Raw genomic sequence first — 12,577 nt, 5'->3', positions numbered from 1 at the left:
GACGGGGGTATGGGTGACGCAGGTGTTGGTTTCCATGACAACCCTTGCTCTTGTTCGCGTGGGCGTATGAATGTTCATTATGTTTGTTGGTTTAAACATCAGTGGCATGCAATGGTCGTAAGTCAACACGGACGCATGCATTTAAACCGAACATACATCCAGAAAATACTAATGCATATGCGCTCACATACGTGCATGTCCAGATAAACTTTTATGCACACAAATAAATACACACATACAAACCTATATGCACACAAATATGCATACACAAAAACGTTCATGCAAACAAATATACATGCACATACAAATATACATATGTATGTACATAAGTATATGTACATACACATTCATGCATGAACATGCTTACACATGTATGTACAACACACACGTGTGTGTGTCATAAACATATATCTGTGTAAATGTGTGTGCACTTTCACATGAATACACATACATGTTTACACCTATGTATACATACATACATGTGTATACATTCACATGTATGCACATACATGTGTATACATTCACATGTATGCACATACATGTGTATACATTCACATGTATGCACATACATGTGTACATATTCACATGTATGCACATACATGTGTACATATTCACATGTATGCACATACATGTGTACATATTCACATGTATGCACATACATGTGTGTATATTCACATGTATGCACACATACATGTGTGCATATTCACATACATGTGTTCACATTCACATGTATTTATGCACGTACATGTGTACACATTCACATGTATATATGCACGTACATGTGTACACATTCACATGTATATATGCACGTACATGTGTACACATTCACATGTATATATGCACGTACATGTGTACACATTCACATGTATATATGCACGTACATGTGTACACATTCACATGTATATATGCACGTACATGTGTACACATTCACATGTATATATGCACGTACATGTGTACACATTCACATGTATATATGCACGTACATGTGTACACATTCACATGTATATATGCATGTACATGTGTACACATTCACATGTATATATGCACGTACATGTGTACACATTCACATGTATATATGCACGTACATGTGTACACATTCACATGTATTCATACATGCATACATGGGTACACATTCACATGTATTCATACATGCATACATGGGTACACATTCACATGTATTCATACATGCATACATGGGTACACATTCACATGTATTCATACATGCATACATGGGTACACATTCACATGTATTCATACATGCATACATGGGTACACATTCACATGTATTCATACATGCATACATGGGTACACATTCACATGTATTCATACATGCATACATGGGTACACATTCACATGTATATATACATTTATACATGTGTACACATTCACATGTGTATATATACATGCATACATGTGTACACATTCACATGTGTATATATACATTCATACATGTGTACACATTCACATGTGTATATATGCATTCATACATGTGTACACATTCACATGTGTATATATACATTCATACATGTGTACACATTCACATGTGTATATATACATTCATACATGTGTACACATTCACATGTGTATATATACATTCATACATGTGTACACATTCACATGTGTATATATACATTCATACATGTGTACACATTCATATGTGTATATATACATTCATACATGTGTACACATTCACATGTGTATATATACATTCATACATGTGTACACATTCACATGTGTATATATACATTCATACATGTGTACACATTCACATGTGTATATATACATACACACATTGTACAAATGTACACTCTCTCTCTTCTCTTCTCTTCTTTATTTTCTCTTTTTCTCTTTTCCACACTCCCTCTCTTGCACTGATTCTTAAATGGCATGCAAAGAAGTGGAGTGCATGCCTTCTGATAAGTTTTGGCCATGATAAGATAAAGCAAATGGTAATCCTGTAAAAGTTGGTGTCAATGAAGGATTTTAGTAGAGTTGTATGAATAGTTAATTAGAATGCAGAATATTACATATGTAGCAAACTTCTTTTCATTGTTTCCTCTCCCCCCCCCCCCTTTCTCTCTCTCTCTCTCTCTCTCTCTCTCTCTCTCTCTCTCTCTCTCTCTCTCTTCCTCTCTCTCTCTTTCTTTCTTTCTTTCTCTCTCTCTCTCTCTCTCTCTTTTCTTATTCTTTTATCTTATACTTGTTTTTTGAAAGATGATATTTAGTTGATTTTATTTCTTATTAATCTGAACTCGTCCCTACTTCAGATGCATTTTCTTAAGATATATAGAATTTAGTGTTGTATTGATATAGACTGATACAGGAAATGGATGACTGCACATGCTTTTTTCTATTGTTATTGTTAGTTTAATGACATAAGTTACATTTTGTTAACTAAGGTGTTGCTTTTGTATCTGAAAATATAGTACTTCAGAGGGTTTTCTTTTTCTTTGTTTTCTTGGTTATAGTGCCCCAGGACATGCTCAAGAAATAATGTCCTTGAGTGGCACTAAAATGAAGAGGGTGTGTTATTATTTTGCAGGGGAATGTTGAAGATGTAGGTAATGTTATAGAAGTGAGGGTGACCTTGGAGCCCACATAAGCTCTGGGCTCTAGGGCAATGGGGTCGGCCTGCAGCTCTGAACTGACAGCTGAGGACTACAGCGACCACCCCTACTACCGCCATCACCACAGCCACCACCACAGCCACCACTTTAAGAAAGCTATCAACAACCGCTATCCTGTTTCTAATGCGAGCTTTTTGTCTGTTCATCTTAAGGGCTCCCCCATTGTGACGCGCTCCATCCAATCGGTAGAGTAAATTTAGCAAGGCTGTGTGATGGGGCTACTACCAGTACGGTGTCATCTTCAGCTACAATTTGGGCAGTATGCAGCACTGAAAAGTGCTTGCGAATTTGCTATCTTGAGCTTTAAACAGTGCGGTCACTGATCATGGTGACAAGGGAAAAAACAGTATAATCATTAACAATTTTTGTACTGTTTTCTTCCCCACAGTTTGATTTTTATGTTTTTGCTTGCTTTTTTCCCATTTACTTAGTTTGATGACACCTTAGTGGATGTTATCCATCAAGCCACATAATTGCTTCTTAGTAAACTCAAAAAGCACTGAAAATCTCAAGTACACTATCTGGTGGCTGAACATTGCCTTGAAACAGTTAATTACCTTTGTTGGTGTTGACACAGCACTCCCTACCGTTTCTGTAAGAACTGAACAAGAAACTATAAACTGTACTTATCACTTTGCACTCTGGCATGACACATTGATGCAAAGCAGATTACCAATCTGTATATACTGCTGTCATTTCAATGACAGGGATTTCACATTTATACACCAGTCAGTATAGAAAATAATGTGGATTTCATAGCAAATTATTTATTTTCTTCTTTTGAGAGAGTTTTCCCCTATGTTCAATTTATGTCTTTTCTTGATTTTTTATTAAAGTAACAATAATTTTCTTGTCAATTATATAAATGTTGTACCTCTGTCAAAACCATACCTTCAGTCTTTAACAGGAAAGATTTCTCTTCCTACCCCTTTCACTATATGCAGCTGTTATTTGCTTAGGCCTTGACTAGGCCATAAGTACAATTTATTTTCCATTTGGGCTAATCTTTATGGTATGGATGCATTGAGCTAGGACAAACTGAAGATGATATTCTTGTAGAGGACTAAGAGTTGCATTTGTTGGTAGGATAGATAATCTATAGGTACAAACAGTAACCTCTAAACTAAGGAAAAAGATTGCAGAATGCCGCTTACAGCCCAAGTTCACTCAGTGCTCCCGAGTTTCAGCTCTTATTTTAACATGCATACCAAGGTTAAGACATGTTTGTCAAGGGGTGTTGGGCTCTTCCCCCTCTTCAACCCTCCCTTTGGCCAGTGTCTGAAGGGCACACCGATTCACAGCAACTTAGATTATTGAATAAATTTTGTGAAGTGGACTTGGGATTCATGGCTGTACACTTCAAGAAATTGTAATGCAAATCAGTTCTTGACACAATTTTCTTATGGTAGATTCTTCATGATTGTAGAAAGTCTTAATGTAGATTTAGCACTCTGTTTCAAAAATACAATGTTCATATCCTCTTCCCTTATTTTGCTATACCAGTTGATTTTTTTGGGTATTATTCCTCAGTAGAGGATTTTGTGCTTCGAAGAGTGGATTCCACAATATCTTTAAGCATAAGACTGTTAGTCTTTGGTAAGTGTGTCCATACTTTAAAGAATTACGAAAACTTGATGGTAGAAGAGAGTCGGTGGACTGAACTATTTTTACATTGAAACTGCATCTGAGATGTTATTGTACATCGCTGTTGTTGATTGCTGATATATATATATTTTTTTTTCTTGCAGAATATGGCTGCTAATGGGTCCCAGCAAGACATTGATGAGTCCCTGTACTCTCGCCAACTGTATGTCTTGGGGCATGATGCCATGCGACGAATGGCATCCTCTGATGTCCTTATATCAGGACTTGGAGGACTTGGTGTGGAAGTGAGTGCATTTTTAGTTTTGTAGAATCTAACATGCTTTTTCCATTCTGAAAAATGTATCAAGTATATGGATCAAGGATCTAATCAGAAATTACATCCTTTTTTATATGTGAATGGCAATTCAGAAAACAGGTAGGTGTTTTCTCTAGTATAGTTCAGGCTTCCAGAGTGATTGAGCTGATTTGCCATGAACAGAATATAAATTAGTCTGTATAATTATCAAATTTCACAATGTTTCACTCTAAGTATTGTTGCATCTAAAGATCAAATCCTGTTGATATGCTTAATATTTTATACTATGGTTTGACAAGATGTAAAGGATGAAAAGGAAGCCAAATAAGCTGAGAAAGACCCATTGCAATATTTGAATTTACATTTTTTTCATAATCTCATTTCATTTGGCTGTGAGATTTTTATATATTTGTATGAAATTAATTTGTGTATGTGAGTCTATTCAGCGATAAGTCTGTGTAATTTCAATCTCAGAGGTAGAGATAGAGAGAGGGAGAGGGAGAGGGAAGATTTTTTTATTCCATTTGTTAAAATGGGTATTCTTTTGCTGTAACATGCTATCTGTTTCATTTTGCTTCTAAATCTCCCCCTGCATGCAAGGAATGACTGGGGTTACCATTCGCTGGTAGTGCACAGAATTGAATGCAGGTCTGCAAGATTGTCTATCTCCAACAGACTAACTGTTGGAGATAGAGATGCTGATCTAAATATATATGACCTTATTCAGGATATGGGGAGTAGCAGTACAAAAATAAGCAAACTCACTAAGCTGATCAACTAGTAAGGTTATAAAAGATGAAATAGAGCTCCATGCAAGTCATGATTATTATATTGGTAAGCAGCAGTGAATTGCAAATTTCACTTTAGCTAGAAGAGTTGATGACACTACTCACTCGGTCTTGGAAATACATATTTACCTGCTTGTTTTTTTCTATTGATTGCCAGACCTAGAATATAGTTTTGTTGTGTTTGAGTAATGGAAATCCAAATACATCTGAATAAGAAAAAAATGTTTGCTTAGAATTTGGTTATGAAAAAATATATATTTTTTAAATTGTCTAAAGTACAATTTTTTAGACTTATTCTTCTGCTGTTGCATTTTTTTCAAAATAAGATTATTTATTTGTTTTATCTGTTTATTAATTGGCCTTTTCCTCTCCACCACCGTCAGCATCTATGATTGATATTTCAAATTTTACCAAAATTACTTTGATATAAGTTGGAGAACTGAATATCCAAATAGATAAGTTGTTACTACAGTAACACCCATTATTTTTGAAAAGGTAAAGTGTACATAAATAAACTTGACATGGTTGTCAAAACTTCATTGACAGCTAATTTTTTTCACCCAAGCTTACGTTTGAAGATTCTTATTGCTGCGTATGGCTTTGACTACATTTTTCTAAAGGGGTGGATGTACAGTTGCACTAATTCTTACAAATACCTGATAGTCCTTGCATGCACAGAGATTCCCATGTGCATGGGCTTGTTTTCAGTGCACTTCATGAAAATATGAAATTCATTGGTTATATAATTTCATGTATATCTTGCATTCATTATTCTTTTCTTGTAATTGTGTATTTTAAGCAAAATAGTTTTTCACTATTTTCCAATTGAATATCTGTGCATCAGATTATGGATACACTGCTATCTCTGTTTACATGGTTTTATTTTGGCGTGAGTTTGAAGAATAACCATAGCCACAGGTCAAGGCAGAGAGGAATAGGTTCCTGTGTGTAGAAATAGTGTTCTTCCTTGAACTGGTGCTCTTCCAGGCATGGCGTACACGTGGTACACTCCACCTTCATTTACCCATGGAAATAGTGTATTACCCACCTTCCTAAATGCCCATTGAGTATAATCTCCTTTCAAAACCCATGTTTGCTCACGAGATGTCCTTAGCATCCACCACTTGGTAGCAATATCTCATGACGAGATGCTACTTTTACCCTGGCCTTAAAGCTAATTTTTGTATGATACATTCTCACTGCTAAATGTTTTCATGAAGATATCCCTGTCACCCAGATCCAATGATGAGTTAAGTGATTGTGCCAGGAAAATTAGCAAAGGGCGATAGGATGGATCATCAATATAATATATTTTGTTCATCCAAGTTGCAGATATTAATTTAGTTGTTAATAAGTTACTATGCTACTACTAGTTGCCTCATACATGTTATTTATTTCTCTGTTAATACCTATCAATATTTTCAGATTGCAAAGAATGTGATCCTTGGAGGTGTGAAGTCTGTAACGCTTCATGATACCAAGAACACCTCAGTGCGTGACCTGAGTACCCAGTTCTTCCTGACCTCAGATGATGTGGGTACTAACAGAGCCACTGCCTGTCACAGTCGCTTGGCAGAACTCAACACATATGTACCTATCTCTGCTCATACCAACCCACTCACAGAAGACTTCCTGAAGAAGTTCAGAGTGGTGGTACTGACTGGTAAGCATTACATACATTTTAATTTTGCTCTATTGCTCTAGTTCTAAAACATAACTTACTATTACCTAGTCCATAACCATGGCATAAATCATCAGCCTAGCTAAGAAAGCATACCTTCTCCTTCAGACTCATCTTTGGAAGAGCAGATGCAGGTTTCTTCCTACTGCCATAGTAACAACATTGCTGTCATTGTTGCTGCAACCAAAGGCTTGTTTGGCCAGATCTTTTGTGATTTCGGAGAGGAGTTTGAGGTGGTGGATACCAATGGAGAAAGCCCCGTGTCTGCTATGATTGCAGGTGTTACAAAAGAGGTAGGGGGTATTGCATTTTGTTAAGCTGAATTAAGTAAATAGAAACTTTGCCCTGTTGTGCTTTTGTATATTTTGATATGTGAAAGAAGCAGTAATGATGAATTTTTATTTTATGCATAATACAAGAACAACAATGGGAGGGAAATTATAGCTTTTTTTCTCCCACGACTTGCAGGAGAACAGTGTTGTCACATGTTTAGATGAATCTCGCCATGGATTTGAGGACGGAGATTATGTAACATTCTCAGAAGTACAAGGGATGACTGAACTTAATGGATGTAAGCCAGTAAAGATTAAGGTAAGCTCAAAATTTCCGTGTTTTGTATTTACATGGTTTAGCTGATCTTTTTGCAACTTTGTATTGTAAGAGCAGTATTTATTATTTCTAATCTATCTCTTAATTCTATTTTTGCAGGTGCTTGGTCCCTTCACATTCAGCATTGGAGACACTACTCAGTTTTCTGACTATGTGCGTGGTGGCATCGTCACTCAAGTCAAGGTCCCTGTAAAGAAGTCATTTAAGGCCTTAGAGGAGTCAATCAAAGAGCCAGAATTCATTATGACAGACTTTGCCAAGTTTGACAGACCTGGGATCTTGCATATTGCATTTCAGACCTTACACAAGTATGAGAAGGATAACAGCTCTGCACCCAGACCTTGGAGTGAGGAAGATGCAGAGAAATTCCTTAATGCATTCAAGGAAGTGAATGAGGGGCATCCAGCCAAGGTGGAGGACTTTGATGAAAACCTGGTAAAGCAATTTGCCAAGATTGCATCAGGTGGAGTTGCACCCCTAGATGCTGTGATTGGTGGTATTGTGGCTCAGGAAGTAATGAAGGCATGCTCAGGCAAGTTTACTCCCATCTGTCAGTGGCTCTACTTCGATGCTCTTGAGTGTCTCCCAGATGATGTTTCCACCATCACAGAGGATCTGTGCACTCCTGCAGGTGATCGTTACGACAGTCAGGTAGCTGTGTTTGGCAGAGATTTCCAGAAAAAACTGGGAAGCCAGAAGTACTTCATTGTTGGTGCTGGAGCCATTGGCTGTGAGCTTCTCAAAAACTTTGCCATGTTAGGAATTGGTGCTGGGGAAGGAGGCAAGCTTGTCGTAACAGACATGGATTTGATTGAGAAAAGTAATCTTAATAGGCAATTCTTATTCCGTCCATGGGATGTTCAGAAGGCAAAGTCGGATACTGCTGCAGCAGCTGTGAAGAAGATGAACCCGCAAGTTAATATCATTGCTCATCAGAACAGAGTTGGTCCTGAGACAGAAAGAGTTTATGATGACTCATTCTTTGAACCTCTTGATGGGGTTGCTAATGCTCTAGACAATGTTGAGGCTCGCTTGTACATGGATAGAAGGTGTGTATATTATCGGAAACCTCTGTTGGAGTCAGGTACCTTGGGGACAAAGGGTAATGTTCAAGTAGTTGTACCACACTTGACCGAGTCCTACGGATCATCTCAAGATCCTCCAGAGAAGTCTATACCTATCTGCACATTGAAGAACTTCCCAAATGCCATTGAACATACACTCCAGTGGGCAAGAGATATGTTTGAGGGTGAATTCCGTCAGGCAGCAGAAAATGCTGCTCAGTATCTAGTTGATTCCAGATTCATGGAGCGTACTTTGAAGTTGCCAGGTTCACAACCAATGGAAGTGTTGGAAAGCGTCAAGCGAGCTCTGGTAGAGGACAGACCTCAGTCCTTTGAGGATTGTGTTCTCTGGGCCCGCAAGCACTTTGCAGAACAGTTTCACAATCAGATCGTCCAGCTGCTACACAATTTCCCTAAAGACCAAACAACCTCAAGTGGTGAACCCTTCTGGTCTGGCCCCAAAAGATGTCCCCATCCACTTAAATTTGATGCTAATAATCAGCTACATTTGGACTACATTTTGTCTGCTGCAAATCTCAAGGCTGAGGTTTATGGTATCACTCAGGTACGGGATCGGGATGTTGTTGCTGACGTTGTTAATAAAATTGAAATCCCAGAGTTTGTGCCCAGATCTGGAGTAAAAATTGCCGTCACAGATGCAGAGGCTGAAGCCCAAAGCAATCAGGTAGACTCAGAGAGAATTGCCAACCTTCAATCAGCCATTCCTCAAGCAACTAGTTTTGGAGCCCTGAAGTTAACTCCATTAGACTTTGAGAAAGATGATGACACCAATTTCCACATGGACTATATTGTTGCTGCATCTAATCTCAGAGCAGAAAACTACGACATCCCCCCTGCAGATCGACACAAGAGCAAGCTGATTGCTGGCAAGATCATTCCTGCCATCGCAACCACAACAGCCCTTATCTCTGGGCTTGTCTCCTTGGAGCTCTTGAAGCTTGTTCAGGGCCACAATTCCATAGAGAAGTTTAAGAATGGCTTCGTTAACCTTGCACTTCCCTTCTTTGGGTTCTCAGAACCTATTTCTGCTCCAAAGAACAAGGTGAGAAAACTGACAGATTCTCTTGAAGCAATAAAACAAAATAATTTGTATAGCTTTGTGGAAATAATAGATTCAATTTTTTTAGAATTTTTTATTCTGTTAAACCAGCATTTTTCTTACATCGTTAAGGTATGATTTTATAGTGAGATCCATCCTTGTTATTTCAACAGTACTACGACAAAGAGTGGACCCTCTGGGACCGATTCGAGGTTGATGGTGAGATGACCTTGGAGGAATTCATCAACTACTTTGAGGAGAAACACAATCTAGAGATCACGATGCTAAGTCAGGGTGTTTCCATGCTTTACTCCTTCTTCATGCCACCTGCTAAGAGGAACGAGAGGATGTCTCTACCGTAAGTAAACCTTCCCCTCCCCCCTCCTAATAATAATAAATAATAAATGCTTATCCAGACAAGCAGGTTTGATTGGCAGGTATGCCTGAGAAGTGCCATTAGAGGCTGACAAACTGCTGGCTTATCATTTGCAGATTGGTTGCATAGCTAGTAGTTTGCCAGTCTCTAATGTTGCTTCTCATGAATGTCTGCCAATGAAACACTATTCTGGATGTTCCTATATATCATGATATGCAGGATGAAGGCTTTAAAGTTTTCTTTCTCATTGTATTATTATTATTATTCATATTTCTAATTTTAGATAAAATAAATGCTTGTAGAAGTAAAATACTTCTTATTCTGAAATACATCTCTTATAGTTTGAAGGCTTCTAAAAACTTTCTCTACCCCCTAGGATGTCTGAGGTGGTGAAGAAGGTAAGCAAGAAGAAGATTGAGGATCACGTCCGAGCTTTGGTGCTGGAGCTCTGTGCCAATGACAAGGATGGAGAAGATGTGGAAGTCCCCTATGTCAAGTACAACCTTCCCACTCAATAATCGTGCGCACATCACACCCAAAGACTGTAATTCACCCTTGCTTTTGGAATGAAGATGGTATGCACGATGGAGTGTGGCTGGCAGGCTCGTGTACCTAAGAGGACGTCAGCTGTGGCTGCCTCGTGTATTTTTGAATGACATTCAGTGTTTTTGATGGATGAGTGGCTTCATTATCTGCTGTGAAATTTGCACTGGCAGATTGTTTCAGGAGAGGGAAAGGCGGCTTGTTTTTTGTCTTGAAGATAATCTGTTTAATGACAATATGAATTGAAACAACTGATAAACTGGAAGTAGTGAGGAACATGCTCGGGAGGAGTATGTGCCATGTCTATTGGTGGAAATTCATTGCTGATGATTTTTCTATGAAAATTCATTGCACTTGAAGTTTCTGTGATTTAAGATGTAAATGTGAAAAGCTTAAAAAAAATAAAACAAAAAAACAAAACAAAAAAGAAAAAAAAAATGATGTAGGAGCTGAATGGATACAGTGTAACTGTTGAAGTGTAGGCCCAATTTAGTGTGAATTTTAGTGTATGAGCACCAATAGTTTATGTGAAAGGGTTGATTATAGTCTCTTAGAACATTATGCTGTTAATCTTTCTAATAGCATTACGTATCTTGAGTTCTACATTACACTAGATCTGAAGTTTGATTATACCAAACATTATAAATTCAAACCAATAAAAGACCATCTTTAAGTTCAACATCCACATGTTATCCTTTCCCTTGAGAGAGTAGTAAATGCTGGCAGGGAGTTCCTTCACTTTTTTCTCACACTTTACCTGTTCTTTGAAAGTAGACTCAGTATGTTAGTGTCTTTAACATCCTAAATTTTGCACAGTTGTCCATCCAGAAATAGTATTTCATTTGACTACCAGATATGAATTTTCTTCCAATTTAGAGCCTCCCCAAAGTATGCTTATTTTTATTTGAAACATTTTAGGAGTCTGTTCATCAAATCTTGCAATGTGTTTTTGCATAGCGTAATCTTACAAAGAAATGGAATTTAATCTATATCATCTTTTCACATGTTTTAGAAGTTGCAGATTTACAGCAAGCTTGTGGATCCCAGTTGGCAAGGTGATGTAATGGTCGATCATGAGAAAATGCTTAAGTTGTGTGCCTCAAGGCTTTATGAAATGTATTACTTTTTTAAGATTACAATAGTTGTTTCTTAAACTTTTGTAAGGGAAGTGAATGAACTAGCTGAGAACTTGTTAGCATTATATATATATATTAAGTTCATTTTTGTATTCAGTCAAAATGTGATGAACTGTGGCAACGGAATGAGTGCTTATTATTTTGCCGGATTCTGTACGGAAGAAAACCGAAATTGTTACAGTTCATCCAGGCTTTCCACCAGTGATCACGCTAGTAAACTGTGATTCCATGTCTGTCTTTTTTTTTTCCTTCCTTCATATGGTTTCACGAGTGTTGTGCTTCTATATCCGAGAATTAGAGTAGTGGGAAATGATACAATTTTGGACAGTGAAAAAAAATTCACTCAGATATTTCATGGTTGACAAGTATTGCAGTGATTAATAGGAGACCACCACTTTATTTCTTAAATGGGGGAATGAACCCCCATACACCCTTACATGGACCCCAGCCCTCACTTCACCAAATTTTGTAAGGTCTCTTCTCCCCCATTCCTTTTCCTTCTTTTCTTCATCCCCTGCTGCCCACATCCTAAAATGTGGGAGCTGTGCTGAAAGTATGAAAGGCTGGCTTTGTGTCAGTCCTGAAAGGCCTTGGTACTCCATTGGCTCTTCCTTTACTTTACTTTACTCTTTACCCTTATCACAACCATACTAACCTACAGCGCTCTACAGCTTTTGAGATCTAACATTTTATCCCAATTGTTAATTTGCTTTCACCCCTTTCTACCTCAATACTTTATAATAATACTGTATGACCTTTGATGTATCAGTTTTGAATACGCCGCTTATGACCT

General features: G+C 37.8%; 1 protein-coding gene across 12 annotated transcripts in view; it reads left to right on the top strand.

Annotated features, from left to right (window-relative positions):
• Uba1 (ubiquitin-like activating enzyme 1) overlaps window positions 1–12,013 on the top strand; it is a 51,657-nt gene extending 39,644 nt beyond the window's left edge. For 8 of the 12 annotated variants that reach the window (XM_027381699.2, XM_027381696.2, XM_027381698.2 and 5 more), the window contains 7 exons: window positions 4,376–4,516; window positions 6,741–6,978; window positions 7,105–7,289; window positions 7,465–7,587; window positions 7,705–9,732; window positions 9,903–10,087; window positions 10,482–12,013. In XM_027381699.2, coding sequence (XP_027237500.1) covers window positions 4,379–4,516; window positions 6,741–6,978; window positions 7,105–7,289; window positions 7,465–7,587; window positions 7,705–9,732; window positions 9,903–10,087; window positions 10,482–10,623 — 3,039 coding nt within the window. In that variant the 5' untranslated portion in view covers window positions 4,376–4,378 and the 3' untranslated portion in view covers window positions 10,624–12,013. Of the gene's footprint in view, window positions 1–2,542; window positions 2,813–4,375; window positions 4,517–6,740; window positions 6,979–7,104; window positions 7,290–7,464; window positions 7,588–7,704; window positions 9,733–9,902; window positions 10,088–10,481 lie in introns of all 12 variants that reach the window. The other 4 variants (XM_070123541.1, XM_070123542.1, XM_070123543.1 and 1 more) reach the window with 1 other exon arrangement.
• The last annotated feature ends 564 nt before the right edge of the window (window positions 12,014–12,577 follow it).

This window comes from Penaeus vannamei, chromosome 7 (genome assembly GCF_042767895.1).
Source record: "Penaeus vannamei isolate JL-2024 chromosome 7, ASM4276789v1, whole genome shotgun sequence".
Lineage (NCBI taxonomy): Eukaryota > Metazoa > Arthropoda > Malacostraca > Decapoda > Penaeidae > Penaeus > Penaeus vannamei.
This window is presented reverse-complemented; position numbering and strand designations above follow the sequence as displayed.